General features: G+C 35.0%; 1 protein-coding gene and 1 long non-coding RNA gene across 2 annotated transcripts; one reads left to right on the top strand and one right to left on the bottom strand.

The window, feature by feature from the left end:
* Window positions 1-9432: 9432 nt before the first annotated feature.
* Window positions 9433-16332, bottom strand: LOC114323250 (UTP--glucose-1-phosphate uridylyltransferase). The gene is made up of 21 exons (XM_028270792.2): window positions 15943-16332; window positions 15771-15818; window positions 15338-15429; window positions 15104-15194; window positions 13570-13630; window positions 13396-13473; window positions 13257-13307; window positions 13084-13157; window positions 12916-12988; window positions 12738-12795; window positions 12558-12604; window positions 12417-12482; window positions 11546-11578; window positions 10757-10809; window positions 10618-10693; window positions 10471-10527; window positions 10288-10371; window positions 10100-10198; window positions 9924-10028; window positions 9678-9749; window positions 9433-9587 (listed from the first exon to the last, which is right to left on the bottom strand). Exons 1-21 carry the CDS (start codon window positions 16023-16025, stop codon window positions 9561-9563), a joined length of 1428 nt encoding a protein of 475 aa, XP_028126593.2. The 5' UTR covers window positions 16026-16332; the 3' UTR covers window positions 9433-9560.
* A 1488-nt stretch (window positions 16333-17820) lies between these two features.
* On the top strand, window positions 17821-20696 carry LOC145820345 (uncharacterized). Its single transcript, XR_014361650.1, has 4 exons — window positions 17821-18960; window positions 19440-19498; window positions 20285-20334; window positions 20638-20696. It is a non-coding gene; the product is annotated as an uncharacterized LOC145820345 (long non-coding RNA).
* Window positions 20697-27599: the final 6903 nt, after the last annotated feature.

Here is a 27599-nt window from a genome sequence, read left to right as displayed (position 1 = left end):
AATTATCTGAAGTTTAGTATTATGCAAAACAAACACTAAGTTAGACTATCCGATGAAACCTACATATTCTCTACATTCAATCTCTTCCTCCTCATCTTGCGATCAAATACGTACTTGATAGACCCCACATATTTCGTCTACTTTCAACACGATTAATAGTGAAACTTGGGATGACTATTGTATTTTATGCACAGTGGTCACTATTGTGTGGTCAATAGGACCCACTTTGAATATTTTGATAATTTGAATCATTCATTTTTTACGATACATTAAGTAAAATATACTTACAAAAAATCAAGTTAATCAAATATCGATAACCCTTTCATCAAATCATATTAGTATTTTATTTTTTTTTAAATAATGGTTAAAATTGAATACAAATGTGAATGATTTTGTGTATAAAATTGAATACAAATGTACTTAGATTAAAGGGCTATCAATATCCAATTAATTTGATTTTTTACAGGTAGGTTCTGCTCGACATATCTTAAAAAGTGAACATTTAAATTATCGAAATATAACCCAAAATGGGCTCAATTGGGGGCCTCATTGATGATTTAAATCATTCATTTTATAAGTCTCTATATGCTAATCATTTTTTTTTTAAAAAAATTATCTATTTTTTTAAAAACAAATATGATGAAATTGAGTGACTAGGATTATTGAATTTAGGAGAAGTTACCACTCAGTGGTAATTTGAAGGAAAAAAATTACATATTAATAAAAAAATTTATAATTTTAATTATTAATATTTATAATTTTACCATTTATTTGTAATTAATTTTTAAGTTATAGACTGAGATGTAATTCCCCTTGAATTTAAGGGGTAATCATAACCCTAAAAAAATCAAGATTTAATCCTTGTAACAAAAAATTGGTGCCAAAAAAAATACATGTAAAAAAATAAACCTTAAGTTTTTAATTTTGTTAATTTAGATTCTAAACTTTTAATTTATTTTCAATTTAAACCATCTGTCTATTTTTGTTACGTAACATTGAAGAAAAAAAAAGATATTTTAATCATTAAACTCAACGAAAAATGTATTTTAGACCATTTATGTACACCCACTTTGAGTTCAATGACTAAAATATCATATTTTTCCTGATTTTACTTAATAGAAATAGGTTGATGGTTTAAATTGAAAATAAATTAAAATATTATGAAATTTATCAACATCTATCACTCCATGTTTTTGTCAACAACAAAGCCAGAAGCGTGAGGACGTTGCATTCAAAACTTAGGAAGAGGTTGATCAACTGTCAAAAAATGATAATGTAGACGAGGATGATGAGAATGCAAATGCAGGGAAGGAGGAAATGTTAAGGAAACAGATGATGTAGCAAGCAAAGAGGACATGGTGGACACAGATATAAAGGAGAATGAAGGAAGTAATAAATGGGAGTCTATATCAGCCGTAAAAGAGTCAGAGTGTGATGTGGGAAATCCAAATAATGGAGGTTATTGTATGGAGGTAGGTCTACGACAGGTGGATAACCCAAGAAAAGAGGTAGCAAATAAAATTCAAATAGTTGAAGGTCAGATATGTTCTCCTGGGTTTATTAGGAGTGTAAGTGGGCCAGAAAATATATGGCCTGATATAAATTTAGAGGTAGTTTTAAATGAGGCACAGCTTGGGGACTTGGCAAATGGGCCTATCATTGAGGCTTCTAACCTAAGTGAATGTGCAGATCAAACTCAGGTAAGTCCACTGGTTATTTCTTCGGCCCAACAAGGAGTGAACAATAGAGGCAATACATCAAAAAGGGGGAAGACTATTGAAAAAGTCACCGATCGAAGAATGAGGAAAGGAGCTGAAATGAAGAATAGGGGAAAGCTAAACTGAAAGCAACTGAAGAACAAGGGTGTGTTGTTCAGTAATTGCCTGCAAAAGGCAACTATATTTCGAGCAACAGCTGTTGCAATTTCATTATCAGTTTCTCAGAGTACAGATTCAAGGAGAAGGAGGAAGTTGTTGAATGAAGCGCAAGCTACAGCTCAAGTTGGAAAAATTTTAGGGCTGAATTATGAAGGCAATGAGGAGGAGGTGGTAAGAAAAATAATTGAGTAAGAAGAAAATGACCTAGAAAGAATGAAAGGTATAATTGTAGCTTCATAAGCCAATTTGGTTGCTACAAGGAGGTTTGGTGTATGTTAGTAGTTTCCTTATGAAGATATTATCTTGGAATGTAAGAGGTCTAAGAAGGCCTGAAAAGATGAGGAAAATAAAGACTTTGGTTAGGGATAGAAAGATTGATGTCCTACTATTGCAAGAAACAAAGAGGTGCAGTGTTGATGAAAACTTTGTTAAGTCATTATGGCCATGGGAGGAGATAGACATCATGGAGGCTAGTGCAGAGGGTAGTGTCGGAGGTATGCTATGTTTATGGAATCTAGAAATCTTTTTATTAAAGGAGTGTTGCAATAATAGAAACTTCATTATGTTGTCAAGTACTTCACACCACTCTTTTGATTGTGCTATTGTAAACATTTATGCACCAAATGAAGTATTGAAAAGAAGACAACTATGGGAGTCTTTAGTAAAGCTCAAATCTACTTTTTTAAGACCTTGGTGTGTAGGAGGGGATTTTAATGAAATTTGAATTATGAGTGAAAGGAAAGGGTGCTTGACGAGGGATAGAGGAATAAAGGACTTCAATGATTTGATTGATAATTTGGAGTTACCAAATATTCCAATGATAGGCAGAACATTTACATGGTGTAATGCCTTGGACGGGTATAGGTGGAGCAAGATTGATAGATTCCTAATTGACCATAGGTGGTTGGAAAAGTTCTCATTTAAGTAGTGGGGGCTACCTAGAAGTATATCTGACCACTGCCTAATATTGCTAATGGAAGATGAGAGGGGTTGGGGACCAAGGCCATTTAAATTCATAAATGCTTGGTGCTTGCATCCTAAATTTAAATCTGAAGTGAGGAAATCTTGGGAAAACAATCAGATCAATGGTTAGGCTAGTTACATGATAATGAAAAAGTTGGGGAATCTAAGAGTACATCTTAGAAGGTGGAATTGTGAAGTGTTTGGAAATATTGATGAGCAATTGAAAAAAGATGAAGATGAACTCCATGAATGGGATACAGAAGTTGAAGGTAGGAACCTGTAGGATGAGATCAAAAGAAGAAGGGAGGTTAGAAGGCAAGTCTGGGTATTGAGCAAAAAGAAGGAATGGTTATGGCATTAAAATCCCAAACTGGCATGGGCAGACAATGGGGATAAAAATACAAGGTTCTTTCATATTATGGCTAGTAGAAGGCAAAGGAAAATTTTGCTGGATTCTGTAAATGAGAATTGTGTTATCTATGATCAAGCTGATGTAATTAAACAAGTAGTGGTGAGATATTTCAACCAACTATTTTCTGATGATTGGAAGAATAGGCCAAAATTGTCAAGTGCATTTGTCTCAATTAGTCCTGCAGAATCTAGATTGTTAGAGGCAAAGTTTTCAAAGGAGGAAATTTGGGAAGCAGTCAAAGATTGTGATGGTAACAAAGCTCCGGGGCCTAATGGGTTTAATTTGTCTTACATTCAAAAATGCTAGAATATAATGAAAAGGGGAGTTAGAGTAGCTTATGAATGAATTCCATGCTAATGGTAAGTTGGCTCGATAAGTGAACAGTTCTTTTATTACTTTAATTCCCAAAAAAGATTATCCCATGGGTCTGAGTGATTATAGGCCTATTAGTTTGGTAAGTTCAGTGTACAAAAAAGTTGCCAAGCTTTTATCAAGAAGATTGAGAAAGGTGCTTTTAAAGATTATTAGTGAAGTGCAAACAGCCTTTTTGAGTAGAAGATGTATCCTGGATGGGGTGTTAATTACCAATGAAGTGGTGGATTGGTGGAAAAGATCAAAGAAACAAGGTATCATCCTAAAGTTGGATTTTGATAAAGCATATGATTCAATGAACTGGGAGTTCTTGTATTCAATGATGACCAACTTTGGTTTTGGATAGAAATAGGTGAGGTGGATGAAGACTTGTATCTCTACAGCTAGAGTCTCAATGCTAGTTAATGGTTCACCCACATCAAAATTTTCTCCAATGAAAGGCCTTAGGCAAGGTGATCCACTTTCACCTTTCCTTTTTAACATTGTTGCAGGGGCCTTAATTTATTGATGAAAAGAGCTAAAGAAGTGGATTTGATTAGAGGAGCTTCCATTGGACCAAATGATCTGAAATTATCTCACCTTCAGTTTGTAGATGACACTATCATATTTTGTGAAGCAGATTTGAAGGAAATTATTGCTATTTAGAAAATACTAAGATGTTTTGAGGTAATGTCAAAACTTAAAATTAATTTCCACAAAAGTCAGGTGTGTGGTTTAGGTGTACAGGATGATCTAGTGAAAAAAAAAAAATGCTAATAGGCTCAATTGCCATAGCCACAAGCTGCCTTTGAAGTATTTGGGTTCGCCTTTAGGAGCAAATCTAAGGAGAAAGAGTACCTAGCAACCAATGGTGGATAAATTTAAGAAGAAGTTAGCTTTGTGGAAAATAAGGTGCTTGTCTTTTGCAGGAAGATTAACCTTGATAAGATCAGTGATGTCAAGTTTGCCAATATATTTCTTATCTTTGTTTAAAATGCCAATGGGTATTGCAAGATCACTTGATATAATTCAATCTAATTTTCTCTAGGAAGGATCTGAAATAAAGAGAAAAGAGCATTTAGTTAGTTGGAAGGAGGTATGCTTGAGTAAGATTCAAAGAGGGTTAGGGGTTAGGAATCTGAGAGAGGTAAATGATTGCCTACTTCTAAAGTGGTAGTGGAGGTATGGTAGAGAGGAGAATGTTTTGTGGAGACAAGTGGTGTACAGCAAGTATGGAGGAATTGGTGGCAGATGGAGTCCGTTACCAGTGGTTTCAAGTATGATGTCTACTCTATGGCAAGATGCATTATCAATGAATTTAACTAATCCTGCTTTAAGTGAATTCTTTTTCAACAATGTTAAAAAAGTTGTGGGTAATGGTAGAAGGATTTAGTTTTGGGTTGATAGATGGTTTAACAGTGAGAGTCTTAGTGAAGTCTTTCCCAGATTGTTTTCATTATCAATTGAGAAAGGTGAGTCACTGCTGCATTTTGTCCAAAGGAAAGAAGAGGGTCGTGACTGGAAGCTAGCTTTTAGAAGGCCTCTTTTTGCTTAGGAAGAGGAGGAAGTGTCCAAGTTGAATGATATGCTGCATAATGCACATACTCTAAATGCATTGGTTGAAGATTCTTGTTATTGGTTAGCGCACTCTTCTGGGTCTTTTACTGTGGCATCAGTGTGGAAAAGAGTGGAATCATCCAAAGGTCTTGCAAAATCAATTACAAAGAGCATTTGGAGGAATGTAGCTCCGCCCAAAATGCAATTTCTGAGTTAGCTAGCTTAGAGAGGTTAGGATTAAATCCTCAGCTTTTTTACTTAGGATAAAATTGTTGAATCCAAATGCGAACCCACTGTATGTATTTTGAAAATCTAAAGTGGAGAGCATGAATCATGTGCTACTACATTGTCATTTCATATGGAAAGTCTGGTCTGATATTGTGAATTGGTGGAATTTGAGTTGGGTCATCCCTGGTTCAGTGGAGAAACTCTTACAATGGTGGTCAAGTATAAGACATAAGTTTCAAGTGAAGGAAATTTGGAAGGTAGTTCCTTTAGCAATGATGTGGTCTGTGTGGAAACACAGGAATGAGTGTTTATTTAAAGAGGAAAATCTAGATTTTGCAGAATTGACTAAGTTGGTGAAGGTTAGAGTTGCTTTATAGGCAAAATCAAATTTGAAAGAGTTGAAGCACGCAGTTCATGACATAGTATCTAATCTAAAGCAGGTATGCTATTGTGTATAGTTGGGAGTCAACCTTGTTGTTGCTGTAGATATGGAGTGTAATGCTTGGCAGTTGCTGCTACAGAGCTGCTGCTAAATGCTAAAGCAGGATTGTATTCTGTTCTTGTCTGCTGCTGTTGCTGCTGCCAGTTGTTGCTACTGATATTGTTCTTGCCTACTGCTGCTGATATTCTATTATTCTGTTCTTGTCTACTGCTGCCGATATTCTACTAGTTGCTGCTGCTGATAGTATTCTTGCTGCCAGTTGTTGTTTCAGAGATGTTCGGGCCCTGGGTGATTATCTGTAGTTTATGGGACTATTTTGCCTTGGTGGTGTTCTGTTCTTGTCTACTGCTTTTGTTTTTCTTGGCTGTTTGATTGGACTCTCTCCAATCTTGGGTTAAGTGCTGGCAAATGATAGAGCTAGCTCTTCAATGCTAACCTAGTTGAGATTGTTGAGTCTTGCTATAATACTCGATGCACTTCCCTGTTTTATTGATGTAAGTTCTGCATTTTGTATATATCTTCTTTATAAAAATTTTCTTTTTGTTGATCCAAAAAAAAAAAATTTGATAAAATTAAAATTTCAGAATTTATTTTGTTACAGGCAAGGTTCTGAAAAATGGTTGCAATTGTCGTAATGGTAGTGGTGGCGCGGTTGCGGTTGCAGGATGTAAAAGTCATAGTATAACAGTTGCAGTAATCGGGACCGTGAATTTTTTTTATTTTTCGCACAATTTGGAAAAAACTTACCAATACGCATATTTTTTTTCCATAATCATATTTATTGGGTTTAAAATAAATATTGATCAATTTTTGTAAATTTTTAAGTATGATTCACTATATTTCATATTTTTAAATCACTATAAACTGAGTTTTTTACATTTTATTTTAATAATTAATGACTTTATATTATACAAAAAAATCAATCACTAACTATTATATATAAGATAAATAATGACAAAAGTAAAAGAATAAATAAGAGCCTAAATATATATATATATATATATATCTTAATCAAGCCAAATAGATAATGACCACACTTATTATTATTATTATTATTATTATTATTATTATTTTCAAACAATATATAGATAGACACAAACAAACAAAATAGTTGAGTGATAGCAGCTGAATAGATAGCATAGGTCTTACAACTTCAACAAATCAATAACATGTTCTTCATCTTCCCTCCTCTCTCTATATCTCTTGCTCCTCCATCTTCTCTCTTTATCTTCCCTTTTCTCTCTATCCCTCTTCTCCCATTTTCAGCTTTTTTTTTTTTTTTTGTGTTTTTTTGAAAAAAAACAGTTCGGAACCGTTACGTAATGATACGTAACAGGTCATTACGGCACCGTTACGACCGCTACGACAGCCGTTACGGCCGACACACCTGTGAATCTCAATCATACTGCAAAAGCGACGGTAACGGATGGCGGTAACCACCACAACCATTACGTAACGGTTGCGGCTTCTTTTTAAAACCTTGGTTACAAGATAAAACTTTTTTGTAATATTCGCTTGAAATAATTTAACTTTTTTTCATATATTATCTACCCACAAAAAACTTAAAATATCAATGAATCAAATCAAAGTCTACGCAAGCTCAAGATGGACAATTCAATTCACTTAGGCCACATTTAATTTTGGGATTATCAATTTTTTTAATTGTGTATCGTATTTCTAGCGGGTAAAAAAAATCAATGAAACTGAACTAACAGCTCAAAACTGACCGAATATTGATTTTCAGCATGTTTTTCATAATATACTATTTGTTTCAATTTTTAAAATTTTTATACCAATATAAATTGAACTAACCAAAATATTATGTATAAAGACTTTATATTTTAATTATTTGACTATTAGAAGATAGGTGACCAAAAGTGCTGGGAATCAATTTCGAATGAAATGAAGACTACTAGAAGGAATTTGAGGCTGCTTCGATTTCTTGGTATAGGAATTTCAGGTGTGATTTCTCCAATGGTGGTGTGATTTTTTTATTTGTTTTGTTTTTTTAGGTGCCTTTCCTGTTTAATTGTTTGTGGCTAGGTTGTCTTTATTTTATTGTTCTGTTGGTTGTGAGGCTTTGGTATAGCTCCTGATAAGCTTGGTGCATGTCAACTTCTTGATATATGTGGAAACTGTCAGTCGCATACTGCTGCAAGCCCTTTGGTATGAAAAATAAGGTCTAAATTATTGGATTGGTGGAACTTGTCTTAGGCAATTCCTGGGTCTATTGGAGGTCTTTTGGAATGGTGGTTAGGTACAAGTGGCAGCAGGTTTGAAAGGAGGATATGACATTCTATTCCTTTTGCTATCGTGTGACCTGTGTGGAAGCTCAGAAATGAATGTTTGTTCCATGAAATTCAACCACCTGTTAAATCTACATTTTTCTATTAATGATGTGGTGTTCAACCTTCAGCAAGTAAGATCTTGCTCAAGGCAGCAAAATAGGATCAGAGGCTAATTTTTGGATCTTGAGATTGTTGTTTGTTGTTTGTTGTTTGGTAGATTTAACCGGTGGGGTTAGTTGAATGTATGGTACTCATCTGTTTTGGGGTGATTTTTCTATTTTTTGGTTGGTTTCTCACCAACATTTAGACTTGAGCTAGCATATGATTGGGTTTCCTTTTTGGTACCAACCTAGTTGGGATAGGTTGGGGTGCTATGATGCTATCTTGCTCTTGTCTTTTCTTTATTAATGGTTTCCCATATGTAATGTATGTTTTGTTATCATCAATAAAGTTCTCTTCTTTCGTTGATCAAAAAAAACTTCTTGATATATGATTTTTTTAGAAATGTTAGACTCACGGTTTAAATCTTTAAATTTATTCATAATGATATGATAAGATAGTGAAATCCAATGGTTGTTTTAGGAAGTAGGTTAAAAGCTAGTTTTTGACTTTTTCTAGCTTTTTTTTTTTAAATGTGTAAAAAAGTAAAGAGGTAATATGACCCAAAAGATGTTAAAAATGCTGGCTTTTAACTTCTTGCCAAGAGAGGCCTATATAATTGAGTGTTTGATAAATCAAAAGTTAATATCTATCATGATACATCATTGTGGGTCAAATTGAGAGAGCTCTTTTAGGGATGTCAAACATTTTCTATATTTTTAAAGCTTTTATGCTATTTTCTTGCCCTATTCTTTTTATTGATGTATTTTATTTGTAATTCTTGTACTTTGTTTTACATCAATAATTTTTTCAAAACAAGAAAAAAACAAGTAACCAATATAATACAATTTTTGTGATAAAAACTAGGAAGAGATTGGTCTCTGAACTTAGTCTTTGAATTGGTAATGTCCTAGGGAGAGACTGACAAAATTGTATTAATTTTGTAATTATCAATTAGTCAAAACCTGTTTTTAACCTCTCATTATGTGTACCACTCCTTTCTCGGGATTTAATAGTCTCTCATATAAGGAATACCATGTCCGAAGAGTACTAATCCACATTCCAATACCATGTCTCCAGGCTCATTTTATTAACTAAACTTGATATTATTATTTTGTTAAACTATTAATATTAATGCAACCATAAACGCACGTCCTCCACCTTAGCGGATTGGACAAAAACCCAACCGCTTCAACAAACACATCTCCATGCACGCATTGTAATTGCCATCGGCAGCACAAAATCGTGCATTTATTTTAACTATCAAAAATATTACATGGTCAAAACAAACAATACAGCACTCAACCTTCAAGTAAACTCAGTGTTACAATATGAGCTCAGTTTCAAATATCGTTAGGACCATTGATCTCCTGCACATTGATACAACACAACAAAGTATTAAGATAATAAACTTCCTATATATTAATGTCTAAAAAAAATTGTGGCCTCAAGAAAACTACCTTGTTAGCAATTACAGCTCCATCAGGGATTTCCAACTTTACCCCGGATTTTGCAGCAATTACCACTTTTCCCTGAAAATAACAACCACATTTTAAAGGAGTTTTGTGGTGGAACTTGCAAAAATAAAGGAAATGAAAACAAGAGTGTATCTGTGTACATATATGTATAGTTTCCAGACTCCACCAGCAAAACCTCAGGTAAAAGAGTGGCAGAAATGGAACAAGAGCGGACATATTGTATAATACCTTGAGAGTAATGCCAGATCCAAACCAAACATCACCAGTCACCTTTAAGCTATCAAGTTCAATGATACTAGGGATGGACTTGAAACGACTCAAGAAGTCAGCAACCTGGAAAGAAAATTTGATGACCAACAGTGTAATATTAAAAGGTGCTGCAATCCAATGGAATAAATTACTACCTTTTTAAATTCAGGTCCCAATTCAATAGAAGGATTTGCAGGATTTGCTCTAGCTTTGTTTCGGGTCACATAGCCATCATTCAAGGTGTAAAGATCAGACTGCAAAAAGAGCAAATGGATATCTTAAAACAACCAAATAATTGGATCAATAGGCAGAAGAATCCTAAATTTAGCATTGGAAGTTTAACCTGGACAAGAAGCAAATCAGAAGATGCTTTCACTGGAAGGAATCGAGATCGAGGACCATTAATACCAATAGCATGATCGAAGAACTGGTTCACAAAAGATGGAAACAAATAATGTTTTAAAACTTTGAACACAGCAATCAAAATGGCAGATATCAAGAATAATTTGATGCATGTAGAGTGTACCCGGATTGCAGCACCAGCCGCTGTTTCCAGCTGCATAACTTTTATTCCATCCACTTCCTGAGAACCAGATTAATTTCATCAAACACTAGACCATTAAAATTGACTTGTTAGTTGCATGACCATCGATGTAGAGAAACAAACAGATACCTTAGGGTTTGGAATAATCTCCATCTTCAATGCATTTGTTTCAACAAGTCGTTTAATTGCATGCAAGTTCACCCACCTGGCGCAATATGGAGTTAGTGTTTAATTTCTGCATGCTTACATGTAAAAAAGCATGACTTACAAGTTGTTGGTATTGAAAATTTTGAACTTCTCAATAGATTTGAATTCATTGACCTGGACAAAACAATTGCATCAGCAAAAACTTTGCAAAGAAATTTAAAACTAGTGAGCATGCATTTCAAACTATGATAAAAGAGGACACTAGGGCATTGTTTTAAAGAGAATCCAACTATCCCAAACTTGGAATTCATTATCAACACCAGAAACATACATTATTTGTCTTTGGTTATTAAGCTAAATTGGATTAGTATACTTGAGTGACAGGCTAGTGAGTCTATACAAATGTACCCACCCTAGAAATCATGTTCCTAATGTTCTACCTCATTAAAATCTAATTTCATGATAGCAGAAGCAAACACCTTTCTCCACGAAAATTGGTATACCGAATTTCCTTATCTGGTCCAAAATTTTCTAAATTTATCAATGGAATAAGGCTACTCAAGTCCCCATAATGTAGAATTTAGAAAATTATACATTACATCCTCATTTCATCCCCCTCTTTCTCTATAACCCCAAAGATGGGCACCTCTGCATATTAAAGAGAAGAATTTCCCCAACATGATTTACCTATTTCTTGTGGCTTTTCTAGCTGTATGAACGTTAAAAAATTAAACAATAAAAAAAAAAAAAAAAAAAAATTGCAAAAAAGGGAGAAAAAACTGGTCTAAGAAACCACCAAAAGTACAAATTGCTTCAATTAATTAAGCTTTAAGTGTGGATGCAAGTATAACAGAAATAAGGTCGGACAAACAATAAAAGAAAAAAGCAAAAGAGGGGGACTAGAGTTCACATGTGAATCAGGAACTTGTGCAATCTCCAGGAGCTGCATCACACAAAGGCAATGAAAACATGAGTAAGAAACTTGTATTTGAAGCATAAATTCATGTAATTAATTTATAGCACCAGAGTAAAATTTAATATTTTGCAGGTTGCAAACAATTAAACATGGCACAACCTGAAAAATCTTTCAACCGAAAGAAAAACTAAACAGTACCCAAGAATATTTAACAAACACAGATTAAACTACATCAGGCAACTACCAAATGCTCAAAATTATTCAAGTAATATAACAACAGGAAGTATTTTGTTGATAGTAGGAGTTGTTTGATGTAGGAGGTGATACGTTTGGTGGCACCGAAAGAAGTTGGGCATGATGATTGACCAAAGAAAAGCTTAAAGAGTCCAGCAGTGGAAAGCACAAAGAATACCTAACACAATTTTAGAAAGCTCTATTCATAAATAAATTGGAAGTTTTGGGCTCTAGAATTCCTAAAATTAAAAAGACTACAGGAAAAGTGATGTAATAGGTATAAATCCACATTATTTTTATTTTCATTTAATCCCAAGTTATTTTCTTCATACTTGCCACATGTTTCATGTGTGTCTATGCAATTGACATGTGTGCCCCCCCAACTATCCAGAGGATGTCTAGTTCTAAGAAAATTTAAAATGATGGGACACCTTTGAATGCAATTCAATTGAAACATAAAACCGACTGTCAATATCAACCTCACTTGTATCTTATTAAGAAATTCATCATATTAATGATATTTATCAAGAAATTATACATAAGTTGCTTTATAAACCATGCTACACATTTTAAGGAGCAAAATTATAGAGGTACTCAGGAAAACCATGAATATTCAATGACAAGTATATACCTGAACCTTTCCGTCATAGGAAATCAGAGTACCGCCTTTCACATCAGCCAAAGTTTTGGGTGTCACCTGCAATAGTCAAGAACCTATAGAAATAGTTTTGGAGAGGAAGAAGTTTGATTTACAACCACCACCTTTAAATACCTCCATACAGTACTCATTCTTGTTTCGAATCAAATGATTCAGGATTTCTGCAACACTAGATTAAGAAACAACTATTCAAACGATCCACTATTCACCTTAGTTTGCCACTAACAATGCATATAACTAGTAAAAATGTAGAAGGTATGAATGAAAGGCCAAAGAGAACCATAATGAGGATACTCAGATCAACGACAGCCCCCAAGTTATCTGAGTTTGCAACAAAGACATATTCCTTTCCCTGTGAAAGGATGAAATGAAATTGACAAAAAATTATAAACTAAAGATATCTTACAAATTGAATGTACTAGAAGCTCTTGTCAAAAAATTGGAGAAATAAACTAGAAATTAAAGCAAAAACCTGAGACAATAATGCATCGAGCTTGCCACTATTCTTCAATGATGGAAACACATCACCATGGCCAGGAGGATACCTTCACAAGCAAAACGTTTTGTAAGGTGAAAATAAGAACTAACAGAAAAAATATATTATGTAACTAAAACAATCAACACACGAGTTAAACACTACCATCCATCTTTGCTAGTATTTCCTTTGCACGGAAGTGGCATAAAATCTTCAACAACCAGACGAGGATACTGGCTCTATGTAAATCAAAAGAAAAAAGACAACATTCAATATTATAGAATTCCAAAAAGTACCAGAAATGGTTACTGGGGAAACTTCTCATAAGGTTTACGAACCTGATTAAATGTATGGACCTCAATGTTTGATTTAGCATATTTTTCTACAATCTACATCCATAACTTCAACCAATCAGTATTATACTATAACAAATAAAAAGATTTAAAAATAAGAAATGTAAAACAAATTTTTGTTCACCTTCTGTGTATCATCATGGGTGTTGAATGAGTTCATTAGTAGCAGCGGCACATTGCATCCATACTTGGAGTTCAGGGACTATGCAAAATGGGAAGACTCAATTGCAAGGAAAATAGAACAACAAAAACATTAACCAGAAATATAAACAGATGTATGTAATAAATTGTTAAAGACCTCAATTTGGATGACAATTAAGTCTAGGAATGTCAACTCATTACGAACTTCAATGACAGATCTGCATCACAAAAGGACAAATCAACTACATCAAGAATTACAACAAATGATCAGGGACTTTAATGTATGAAAATTTTACGTACATTTGGTAATAACGACAATTGCAAAAAACAAAAAATAAAAAAATTGCAAAAGTTGTGCTCGAAGGGAGATGCAGATACCAGTTCATAGTTATCATCTGTCAATAAAGGTTACTGAAACTTGTGGTTTAAAAGATGGAAAAAAGCAATTCATAGATTTAGAGATAGCTACGAATTGGTATTAAAAAATTAAATAAATCAATATTCTTGAATGAATTTTTATACAAATTTGTCATCTTCGTAAGTTTAAGTTTAGTCAGTTTCAGATTTACAGAAATGTACTTTAGAATTAAACAAGAAACCAACTGCGTCGACTCACATATGAGTGACAGATGGGGTGGTGTCACAAGGATACTGCAAGATGATGTGAAGAGTTTGTGTAACAAAAGGAAAAGCTACAATCTTCTACACTAAAGTCATTGCAGCTCCATCTGGCAAGTAACACATCCTAGTTCGGACATACGGAAAAATGAATGACAAGGGAAGAAGTGTTTTAAACAACATTCCCAACCAATGGACCTATATTCTAGATGTTGCATGGCAATCCCAAGGTGAAATAAAAAGTCCAGGTAACAAAGAATGAAGCTATATCAGTTTCACCTATAAAGTAACCCGGTCTACTTTCTCTTCGAGATACCATTACCAGTTTCGCCTATAAAGTAACCCAGTCTACTTTCTCTTGGAGATACCATACTTCACCTGATAGCCCAATAAATTATTTTAATATACGTAAATAGATGCTGGAGCTTTTAGCATCTGTGACAATCACGTAGTTGAAAATGGGTTAGGTTAAACCATATATTGAAAGGAAAATTACCAACCCATTCTAGGCTGAAGAAAAAAGTCATCAAAAGCATAATGCAGGTCAATTTTGGCAGAAATAGACATAATCCTAACTGCAGTAACTATTCAGCCGAAGAGCATAATTGAGATCAGGACCCCAGACTATGAGTGCTAGATTGCTAGTACAAGGCAGCAAAAAAATTATTCAGAGTTCTGTCAGACAAATACTATCATGGAAATATAGAGAGACCATTGTTAAGCAATTATAATCATTGCAAATATAAAGGAGACCCTTATTAGCAACTTAGATATGGTCAAATGAATAAGCATTCATAACATCATATTTAGCATCACAATTCACAATTAGCACATGGTCAAATATGTTGGCTTCGATACCCACTTGAGATGACCAAAACCAACAATAATAAACAGCATTGAAGAACCACACCAAAACAGAGTTCAGAAACACAACGCCATTCAGATAAGTTACAGGGGAGCTAAAAGGTGCTAAGTAATTCAACCAGAACAAGAGAAAATCATAAAACAATTTAAATAATTTACTTGTGAGAATAGACAAGAAAACCAAATATACTGAGGAGGTGGATGCATACTTAGGACCAGTACAACCCATTGTTGTTCCCAAGCCTCCATTAAGCTTTAGCACAACAAGTTTGTCCAAAAGCTTCTTGGTTTCGGCAGGATCTGTAACAATTCAGAGATTCACAAACAACGTTCTTTAGAAAGAGTTCGATTGCATCAAAAATACACACAAAATTTATTAGCGCAAAATTTGTAGTAGCATAAACATGTTAATAAGAAGAAACCCCCCATAGTGAAGAAATTACCTTCCGGTGTGGGTGCCAAACTGTCATAAGGAACCACCACCTCATCAGTAGGAGTCTGAATCTTACTCCATTCTACGTGCTGTGCTTCGCCACTTCAATGCAATGTGACACAAGATTTATTAAAAATAAATGTCAACGCATCCATTTTGTTTGCTTGCTAAGAAAAATGAAAGAAAATAAATTTACTCAACATTAGCACCTAAGAAAGAACACTAGACATCATCACCGTTTACATAAGTTGGCCCCATACGAGCCAATTCAATAATTGTTAAAATAGTAAACATCACATTCATTCACATTTGGAATTGTTGTGTTCATATTTCTCAATTCAATTTGGCAATAACGAGGACACAGATGAGAGAAGACTAAAACGATTCATATATAGTAACGACAAGATCAATCAAAGGGAAATGAATTGCTATTGCATTTATACCTGAGAGAGCGAGCGACTAGGTTTATGAATCCAGATTTCTCATTATCACTGCAAATCAAAACAATGCAAACTCAGATCTGTTGTGTTCCAGTGCGATATCGAACACTGAAAGCCTTGGAATGAAACAGAAAAAAAAAAATGAAGAAGATTGCGAAGAAGTAAGTAGAGTAACCTGATTTGAGAGAGGCCAGCTACAGCAGATTGGAGCTTGGAGAGCTTCTCGGAATCTGCGGCGCTCAAAGTGGCAGCAGCCATTGCAGACTGATACAGAGCTCCGATCTATAGAGAGAGAGAGAGAGAGAGAGAGAGAGAGAGAGAGAGAGAAAATTCGATCGAGAGAGAGGAGAACGAAGAAGTGACGAAGTGGGGGTGAAAATGTTTAGATGCATATATATAGATATCGTGGTGGTCCCGTGGTAATATCTATGTCTATTTGTATATATATAGTAGGTAGTACAAAACCATCAGAGAAAGACAGAATATGAAGGCGAATACAACGTGAGCCCAAGAAGTGAGACTTGGCGCCCAAATTTCACGCAAACGGTCCCTTTTCTCCGCGTTTGGCCCACCCTGGACTTCCCAGCTACAAGCTCGTATAAATGGGACCGACTTCCCTCTATACCTTTACATACTAATCTAAGTAATATTAGGAATTTTTTTAAAAAAAATTAAATTTTTTATTAGTCTTATTTGAAATAATCTATAAAAGTTAAAAATTTTAAAAATGTCAAAAAATTTATACTATTTGAAGAAAGCTTAGAGGACAAAATTATTATTTTGCCTTTAATTCAACTATCCAAAAGTCAAAAAGTTTAAGTAAAAAAGACAACAAGGGTAGAATGGTTATTTTGATTTTATTACAATATTTTATTATACATCTTTTCGTAAAAAGTTAAAAAATGATCCCAAACATACATATTTTTTCTCTACTTTTTTAACAAAAAAGTCAAAAAGTGCGTTTATATAACACATCTCAAACAACCTAATATGGGATTCATATTTCCATACCTTTGTGAGTGTTTGATAAATAATTTAGTAATTTTGTTGGAGTCTTTAACATTTTTCTTACCAATCCAAGTATATAGATGATCTGAACTATCTATCTCGTTATTTATGAAAGATATCAAATTCATCCGACATCTATATAATAAGGGAAGATAGTTTTTGAAAATGTATACAAATATCTTAGAGATACATTTAATTTGGAAACTGAGATGATTTGTTTTTATTAATTAAAGGCTGAGATGCTTTGTCACATTTTTGCATTCCCGCCCAAAACAATCCCTCTCTCCCACCCACCCACCCAGCGTCCCACCCAATGCTGAGATGATTTGTTTTTATTTGCACTTCTCTCTCTCTCTCCCTCCGTCTCCAACTTCTCAGGTGTTCTCTCTCTTCAGATCTCTCTCTCTCTCTTCCTCTTCCACTCCTTCCTTTCCACTGCCGCTCCGCTTCCACCGTTGCGCCGCCTCCGAACTCCACTGACAGCAACTCTTCATCTTTTCCCAGATCTCAGATCTTCTCTCTCCTCCGATCTCCACCGACGGCAACTCCTTCTGCCTCTCGAACTCGGCTTGCAAAAGGACAGTTTTGAAAGTGACACGAGAGGACCTAGCAAAAGAAAGGGAAAAAGAACACCAAAGGCATCTTTATTCTTGCAGGAAAGTAGACTTTAGTTATATTTACAGCTTTTCTATATATCTATGTGTAAGAAGCACTTCGATTGAGGTGTACCACATTCAGAGAAGCTTCTTCTGGTATATATATATATGAACCATCTTCAATGAAAATTTACAAATTTTGAAATATAAATTCTTCTCTCTCTTATCTCTCTCATTCATTGTTGGAGGTCCTGTATGGGCAACAATTTTACGCCAAGCAGATTCTTAGTTTGAAATTGAAACGTGCATTTTGTGAAAAAAAAAAGCCAGGGATGCATACAAATTAGTGCGCCACTGGACCTATTTGATAATTTCTGCATAGGCGAGGCTCACGTTGCCTAGGTATTATGTGGGTCTCACTTTTTTTTGATTTTTTTCTTTCTGTAAAGGTGAAACTCTCCGTATTTTGTTTGAATTTGATGGGAATGTTTTCAGATTTGTCACCTTTCTTTGTCACTTGAGCCCATTTTTGCGATATTCCCTTTTCTTAAAATGTAAAATGGACACTCTCCGTATTCTCTTTGGTCAAACAAAGTTTGATGTTAACTGTAATTTCAATCTATGAACGAACAAGTTTCCCATCCAATTGAGAAAATAGTCGGCACATGGAAAGCTCCAGATTCCAGCATGTATAGATGGTCATTTTTTTGTGTTAGTTATAATTTCAATCTATGAACGAACAATTTTCCCAAATTTTTTGATAGACCAAATTTAGAAGGAAAATTCTTTTCTACTAAAATTTTCATACAAATTCAGTTAATTAGAATGATGTGGCAGTAAATTTTTTTGAAATTTAGAATCATCTTGGTGGGTTTTTTTTTTATTTTTTAAATGATAATTTGAGAATTCAACTATATCGTTCTGCATGTATTTTTTTATTTGTATATCATTACTCAATTTTAAAATGAAGTTGTAAGGATTGGAGTTAATTGTTAGGGACTTTGAAAGGAGATAACTGCTTTGGTGTCTAAAAGATTTTGGAATGTAGTGGAGATAGATCATGTGGAGGAACTGAATTCTTGGAATCAGTGGTGAACATCGATCAAATTGGGATTACACTACATAATAAGAAATATACATGTTACTTTAAGCCTAAACAGAGCCAGACTAGCATCAACCTAATTTAGTCATCCAAAATTTAGCAGAAAAGAATTATTAAATCCAAGTCCACCCGCTTAATATATATTAACTATTATCGTCAACCCACTAATTTAGTCACACTTTGAATAGATATTTATATTTGAGCCTAAAAAAATTATTATGTTTATTCTTTTATTTTCTAAACAAATAGAGTCATACATCAGAGAAAAAGAGATTAAACACAGAATAATTTATTGTATTAATAATTGTTTGGTCTTGAAATATTTGGTTTTTGTTAGGTTTTGCATTTATTAGAGGAAGAGGAGTCGTTCGTTTGCTATGAACTTGAGGACACAATGTTGGACATTCAACTGATGTTTTTAAAGGGAATCCTGATGAAGTGGTTGATAATTACAGTGGTAGAAGAGATGGGAGCAACAGAGAACCAGGTGTGAGAGAATAATACATCAACAAGTGAACATGAAATTAAGAATGCTTAGACCAGGATGAATCTTTTAGGTGTTGCAATAGACAATGAAGTTATGGAAATAAGGGATTCTTCCAACAGCTTATTTTAGGGTTTTGTTTACGTGTCATTTGTTTACAGGTCATTTTTTCTTTCTATCTAATTTTTTGGCTTGCTAATCAAACAGCTTTTGTGAACTGGTTGTTGGCCTAGGTTTCTCAACCCGCTACGGTGCCTCTGTCCTCTACCGTCGAGAATATGATGAATTAGCCACCATGTCTTCCCAAAGCAAACGTAAAGAATCCCTAATTTGATGAAACTGTAAATCTTCAAAAAAAATTTCTAACACTGTTGGCAACAGATGACGTCTATGGTCTCCAAGTACTGATATAGTTAAAATTTGAAGTATATTTCCACTATATTTTGCGAAAAAGGGATTGTAATCTTTTCAATTTATTACAGATATGCAGGGATAAGGATGCTAAACCTCAGAAATGGGAATTTGTAGCACCATTGAAAGGGTTAGTGAATAGAATCTTCACAAGATTGATTTGTTTCAAAGGGCCCTGCTAGGATTCGTTCTCAGTTATTAAAATAAAGTAAAAAATAAAAAATAAAAAAAAAGAAGAAAAAGAAGAAGAAAAGTTTAGATAGTTCTGCACAATATTAAACACCTTTATTGGATGTAGTCTAAGTATTGTAACATGCTTTTTGTGATTATGCACTGAAGTTACATGAAGGAGACCATATATTACATTTAGCTACTAGCCTACTACAATTTGATGTAGAATGAATATTTTACTATGTTATTAGTATTTTCTAACTTTCAAAGCATTTATATTGTAGAATGAATATTTTACTATATTTTTCATTCAAATTTTAATTTATTGTTTTTTTGTTTTGTTTTTTTTAATTGTTGGGTTTTGATTGTTGTGAAATAATAAATCTCCAATTTTTTTTGTTCCATATAATTTATTATTTTTTTGTTTTTTTTAATTGTTGGGTTTTTTTACAGTTTATTTGTTATTATAATTTTTTTCATGATTTTGCTGTTCAAATTTGGTACCGCTGTTCAATTTCATGATTTTGCTATTTTACTATGAAGTTGAGGGCTTAGTTGAAGTGCTCTGTTTCTATAAATTTTCAGAATTTGGAGTTTATTCGGTGTATTTAGTTTCATGTCTTCATTTAGGAAACCGTCAGGTTTGGTATCAAGATCACTGACATTTGTATGTGTATGAATTTTTTTGTTCATGTCTTTGTTCAATTTCATGATTTTGCTGTGAAATTTGGCTCTCTTTTCCCAGATTTCTTTATTCCAGCCACAACCACATCATCGATGTACTGCTGTTCAAAGGTAATTTCATAATCATCGAGTTTCATGATTTTGCTATTCGAATTTGGTACAGCTGTTCAATTTCATGATTATGCTGCTACTTTGGGGTTAGATTGTTTTACTATGAAGTTGAGGGCTTAGTTGAAATGCTCTGTTTCTATAAATTTTATGAATTTCGATTCTAAATTTTGAGTTTATTTGGTGTATTGAGTTTCATGTCTTCATTTAGGAAACTATCGAGTTTGGTATCAAGATCGCTGACATTTCTTCATGTCTTTGTTCAATTTCATGATTTTGCTGTGAAATTTGGCTCTCCTTTCCTAGATTTCTTTGTTCCAGCCACAACCACATCATCGTTGTACCGTTGTTCAAAGGTAATTTGATTTCTCTTTTTCTCCCTTTGAGTAATTGAGTAATTTAGTTCGCATGTTCAAGTTTGGTATCAAGTTCGCTAATTTTCTTTGTTCAATTTCATAATTTTGCAGTTTGAAGTGTTGGTATAGGGTTTGCTGACTTCTTTCAGGTATGATTTTTTGTATGTGTATGATTTTTTGAGGGCTTAGTTGAAGTGCTGGTAAAGTTGGTGTTTTCTGAATTTAGTTGAAGTGCTTGGTTGGATTTTCTATAAATTGGTGTATTGAGTTCCATGTCTTCATTTAAGAATTTTTTTTCTTCCTGTGAATTCACTCCCTACTCTTTGAAAAGAAAAGAAAAAAAAACAAAACAAAATTTTTTTGAACCATAATGCATCTTAAGGTAGTCTGTAGTTTACGGAAAATTTTAGTTGTTGATTTTTATATTCCCCCCCTCCCCTATTAGTTGGTTCACTTTTATTTATTTTTATTTTTTTCAAGTACATTAGTTGGTGTCATTTGGTTTTTATTAGTTGATACTCCTAATTAATGCTTCATATCACTACTGCTAATTAATTATTGAAGTGATTAATAAAGCAGGTACTTTTTAGGTAATCTAGATGTTTGATAGGTTGGATTTGCATCTTCAGGTATTTTTCAATTTGATTTTCACAGTTCTCATGCTTTGAATATGTTCTCAAATAGAGGTATTCACTTGAAATTTCGATTTTGATTGTGAATTGTATAGGGTAAGGATGAATCTAATGATCCGCTCTCTGGAATGGGTTTTGTATTTCTTACTAATGATTTCTTAGTGGTGGTTACCAAAATAAAATATCACTTGGCTGGTTCTGTTTTTGATTAAATAGACAATGGTTGTTTGCCTATGCCATTTTCTATTCTGAAAAACATTTTTGGCTTCTTTTGCTAAGTCCTCAAACCCAGCATTTTTTGGCTTCTTTGGCTAAGTCCTTAAACCCAACTTCCCAAACATAGGCTATGTAATTTATATTAGATCTGCAGCTCTTTTCCAATAAGTTTGCTTTATTGTACTTAGTGCTTAATACATGCATTATTTTTGATACATTATTTGAAAATGGATATCCATGTTGGATTAATGAAGAAATTAATTGTTGTAAACAAAGGTAATGCCATAGAATTTTAGTAATTCAGTAAAGGGGAAATTGTACCAATGATAGCTATTCATCATTATTTACACCGTGCCTTCAGGCACGGGTATACGCTAGTATAAGAATAAATCACATTTTATTTTAAAAAATAAATGTTTTAAGTTTATAATAATATTCATTGTTTATTTTATCAAATAAAATGTGATTTGTTCATAAATTTATAATTATCCAATAAAATTCATCTTTTCCATGAATAATCTTTACTCCGTGACTTTCGATTTCGTATTTGTGTTTGGTATATCTAATTTCAACTGCTAACCTACTCCATTCTTCCCACTTGTTTTAATATTTATAAGAAGGAGAAGAAGAAGAGTTGTTAAAATACAAAGTATTTTCTTTTCTTCTTCTTTTTATGGGAAGAAATACAAAAAGCATTAGATCAAGGGTTGATGCTGAGCTGTTTATGGGTTTAAGTTTTATTGTTAGGTTATTATGTTTTTTTTCTTCCTCTATTTTTGCCTATCAATTGTTAAAAAATAAAAATAATCAAGCACATTAAGAAACAAAAAATTGCAAAAACAAAATCCACATATATCTATCAAAATTATGTAATTATTTAATTTACATTTAAAATATTTTCCCCAAAAAAGATTGAGGAAATTTATTTTGCCCTTCAAACTACCACTCAAAAATTATTCCAATCACTGTCATTTTAATTATATCAATTTTACACATAAATTATTCGATTTTAAATCAATTTTACTCTTGCCATTAATTATCGTCTAAACCAGATGAAATTTCCTTATATGACACAAAATTTTATTTGAAATTTCATTTTACCCTTTAAACTATCTTCAAATATGAATTAGACCCCTACATTAAAGAAATTAATTTAAATATTAAATATTAAATTTTCATCTAAAAATGCAAGAAACATAAATTTTAGGGGTATTTTTTTTAAGGTCCCTGATATTATGATTTTATAATATAAAGGACATCAAATATTTTCATGATGTCTAAGGTCCCTTAACAGGATCCAGAGAAATTTCAGTCCCAGAGAAATTCTCTCCAGAGAAAATTGAAATCCAGAGAAATTTCAGTCCCAGAGAAATTCTCTCCAGAGAAAATTGAAATCCAGAGAAATTTCAGTTCCAAAGAAATTCTCTCCAGAGAAAATTGAAATTTCTCTGAGTACCAAATAAATCCAGAGAAAATTGTGGAAAGGAAATTTGTATAGCTATCCAGGAAATTTCTTTGACTTCGCAAATTTCTCTGGCTCTAACCCACAAATTTCTCTGGTCCAAAACCAGAGAAATTCTCTTCAAACCAGACAAACCAGAGAAATTCTCTGGATTGAAACCAGAGAAATTCTCTCTATTTACAGTAAAGTTGTATTTTTATGAACAGAACTTGATGATTGAGTTCAAAAACCATTCACCAAATGTTAATGGGACTATCAATATTGTGTAACTCATTATTGCCTCTAAATTAAAAATAAATAAATAAATAAATGATCCAGTGCATCAACAAGTACTCAAAATCAATAAACAAAGTTGCACAACAATCAAAACACAAAATGAAATTGATGAAAAAAACAAAATACACAAACTTTAATCTCAACTTTAATCAACTATCTTGTGGTTCCATTTCTCAGCTTCTCTTACAATGGAATCCGGTGGTGGCGCCACTGTGTTTGGGTGGATTTTCTTGAACATTCTGGGAAAACAACCACAGGAAACTCTTCTTTATCTTCCCTTTCCTTTTCTGTTCTCTTCATCTTCTCCTTATGGAGCTTCCGCATCACGTAAACTTCGGCAAGATAAGGTCCAACCGTTGCCATGAATTAAAAATAAACACCAATATATGCGTGTGTATGTGTGTATATAGTTGTGGATCAGATCAGAGAGAGTATTAGGGGGAAGCCGACTGAAATTTCTCTGTTTTATGTTTAGGGATCTTAGACATCAAAAAATAATTTTGTGGATCTCTTCCATTATGAAAAGTAGGAGAGGGACCCTAGACCAATTTTTCCTAAATTTTAAATAAAAATATTTAAGTATTTGTGCTATTGAATATTCTCTGAAGAGTTGTTAATTTTAGCATTAGAGTGCTCTTGGGTCGGTGATATGGCTGAATAGGTAATAATCTCGATTTTGTAAGCGGAAATCTCAAGATATTCATTTTCACCGTTTAATATCACTTCCCAAATTTTGAAAAAAATATGTTTATCTCAAAACACATGTGGTCTAAATTTTAGCCAGACAATTTTCAACTTACTATTAGTTGATCAGTCATATTAAAATTTATTTAGGGGATAAACTAGTTGCAAATGATGTGTGTATGAGAGAGAGAGAGAGAGAGAGAGAGAGAGAGAGAGAGCATGATCTCAATTAGTTTTTTTAGGGTCGACTGCATGTAATTTGAGGCATAAAATGATAATTTAAAATGAGGCTTTTATATTTTTTAATACTTTTTTTAAAGTCTATTTTTCTTACTTTATGAGATAAAATTTATTATTTAGAATTTTAATATATCCAGAGATTTAATTGATATTTGAAAATAGTTTGGGAGGTAAAATAAAATTTTAAATAAAGTTTTGGTTCCACATCAATATATTTCGTTTAATTTAGATGGAAGCTAATAGCAAGGGTTAATTTATTTTTTTTTAAATTAAATAGTTTAAGTGTAAAATTGATATAATTTAAAAAATAAAAATAAATTAATTATTACGTGATAGTTTAAGGAGCAAAATCAAATTTTAGAAGTGAAAGAAACTGAAAATACAAACATAGATCCTTTTTTTTTTTGTTTATTTTGTCAACAAACTAATATGAGATAATACATTAATTAATTACCCAAACTATGCACGAACTAAAAAAAGACCCTGTCAGCATCATCAATTATATCTTTTATATTTGATTGTGCGATGTGCGAGTATTTATTTTTAAATTTAAAAATTGATTTTGACTTTTAATATTTTGTGCAAAAAAAATTAATAATTGAAAATCAAATATAAATAGATTTGATATTGTCTGATAAAAAATTTGGAACTTTTTTGATGAATCCATTTTCTAAGAGCTTTATTCCATCTAACCCATATTCTTTTTTACTATTCCATTAGGTCCAATTTGAGATAAGAAGACCAAAATACCCTTTTCATCTACTTATGTTCCATTTAGTTCACATTATTTTCTTATGTTTCAATAAGTCCTATGAGTGACATAATTACCAAAATACCCTTAATGTGAATGTTCACACCGTCAATGTAAATGTTCATATCGTCAATGTGTAAGGGCCCGGCCCATGTCGATCCTCGTGGGTGCCCGGAAAAATTCGAGTCGGGCCGGGCCGGCCCGCAGGCCAAAAAAATAGGCCCAGCCCGGCCCGGCCCGTTGATAATATGAATATTCACATTGACAAGTTAACATTCACATTGATAGGAGTGTAAAATTGGCCTGTGGCCCATGGGCGGCCCGAAACCAACCCGCTGCCTGGGGTGGGCCCGGGTAGGCCCGTTCACAATGTGAATATTCACATTGACATATTAACATTAACATTAACATTGACAATAGTGCAAAATTGGCCCGTGACCCGTGGGCAGCCCGAAGCCCGGGCCCTTGTCGGGCCCGGCCCGGCCCGTTGACAATGTGAATATTCACATTGACATATTAACATTAATATTAACATTGACAATAGTGCAAAATTGGCCCGTGACCCGTGGGCAGCCCGAAGCCCAGGCCCTTGTCGGGCCCGGCCCGGCCCGTTGACAATGTGAATATTCACATTGACATGTTAACATTCACATTGATAGGAGTGTAAAATTAGCCCGTGCCCTGTGGCCGGCCCGAAAGCCGCCCGCGACTCGTGAGCTGCCTTGGGTGGGCCCGGCCCGACCCGTTGATAATGTAAATATTCACATTGACATGTTAACATTCACATTGAAAAGAGTATAAAATTAGCCCGCGCCTCGTGGCTGCTCGAAACTAGCCCACGGCCTGGGGCGGGCCCAGCCCGGCCTGTTAACAATGTGAATATTCACATTGACATGTTAACATTCACATTGATAAGAGTGTAAAATTGACTCGCGTCCCATGGGCGGCCCGAAGCCCGTGGGCGGCCCGAGACGAGCCCGGTCCGGCCCGTTGACAATGTGAATATTCACATTGACATATTAACATTCACATTGCTAGAAGTGTAAAATTGGCCCGTGGCCCGTGGGCGGCCCGAAGCCCGCCCGATGCCCAGGGCGGGCCCAGCCCGGCTCATTGACAATGTGAATATTCACATTGACATATTAACATTAACATTGATAAGAGTGTAAAATTGGCCTGTGACCCGTGGGCAGCCTGAAGTCCGGCCCCGGGCCGGGGCGGGCCCGACCCGTTGACAGCGTGAATATTCACATTGACATGGTAACATTCACATTGATAAGAGTGTAACATTAGCCCGTGCCCCGTGGTTGTCCGAAACACGCCCACGGCCCGTGGGCGGTTCGAGGCGGGCCCGACCCGGCCTGTTGACAATGTCAATATTCACATTGACATGTTAACATTCACATTGATAAGAGTGTAAAATTGACTCGCGTCCCATGGGCGGCCCGAAGCCTGTGGGCGGCCCGGGTTTGGGTCCAGGCCTACCCCGGGCCGCGGGCGAGCTTCGGGCAACGGACAAATTTTACACTCCTATCAATGTTAATGTTAACATGTCAATGTGAATATTCATATTGTCACGGGTCGGGCCAAGCTCGCCTATGGCTGCGGTCGGGCTTCGGGCCGCCCACGGGCTGCGGGCCAATTTTACACTCCTATCAATGTGAATGTTAACATGTCAATGTGAATATTCACATTGCCAACGGGCCGGGTCCACCCCAGCCCGAGGTCGGGCTTCGGGCAACCCACGGGTCATGGGTCAATTGTACACACTTATCAATGTGAATGTTAACATGTCAATGTGAATATTCACATTGTCAACAGGCCGGGCCGGGCCCGCCCCGGGCCAACCACAGGCCGTGGGCGGGTTTCGGGCAGCCACGGGGCGCGGGCTAATTTTACACTTCTATCAATGTGCATGTTAACATGTCAATGTGAATATTCACATTGTCAACGAGCCGGGCTCGCCCCGGGCCGCAAGCGGACTTTTGGCCGTCCATGGGCCGCGGGCTAATTTTACACTCTTATCAATGTGAATGTTAACATGTCAATGTAAATATTCACATTGTCAACGGGCCAGGCCGGGCCGGGCCCGCCCCGGGCCGCGGGCAGACTTTTGGCCGTCCATGGGCCGCGGGCCAACTCTTATCAATGTGAATGTTAACATGTCAATGTGAATATTCACATTGTCAACGGGCCGGACTGGGCCCGTCCCGGGCCGCCCATGGGCCGCGAGCGGGTTTCGCGCCACCACGGGACGGGGCCCAATTTTACACTCCTATTAATGTGAATGTTAACATGTCAATGTGAATATTCACATTGTCAACGGGTCGGGCCGGGCCGGGCCCGCCTTGGGCTGCTGTCCAGTTTTATACTCTTATCAATGTGAATGTTAACATGTTAATGTGAATATTCACATTGTCAACAGGTCATGCCGGGCCCGTCTACGGGCCGTGGGCGGGTTTCGGGCAGCCACGAGGCGCGGGCTAATTTTACACTTCTATCAATATGAATGTTAACATGTCAATGTGAATATTCACATTGTCAACGGGCCGGGCCGGGCTCGCCCCGGGCCGCGAACGGGCTTTTGGCCGCCCATGGGCCGTGGCCCAATTTTATACTCTTATTAATGTGAATGTTAACATGTCAATGTG

The sequence above is a fragment of the Camellia sinensis genome, chromosome 1 (assembly GCF_055761805.1).
Source record: "Camellia sinensis isolate YWXY chromosome 1, ASM5576180v1, whole genome shotgun sequence".
In the NCBI taxonomy this organism is placed as follows: domain Eukaryota; kingdom Viridiplantae; phylum Streptophyta; class Magnoliopsida; order Ericales; family Theaceae; genus Camellia; species Camellia sinensis.
This window is presented reverse-complemented; position numbering and strand designations above follow the sequence as displayed.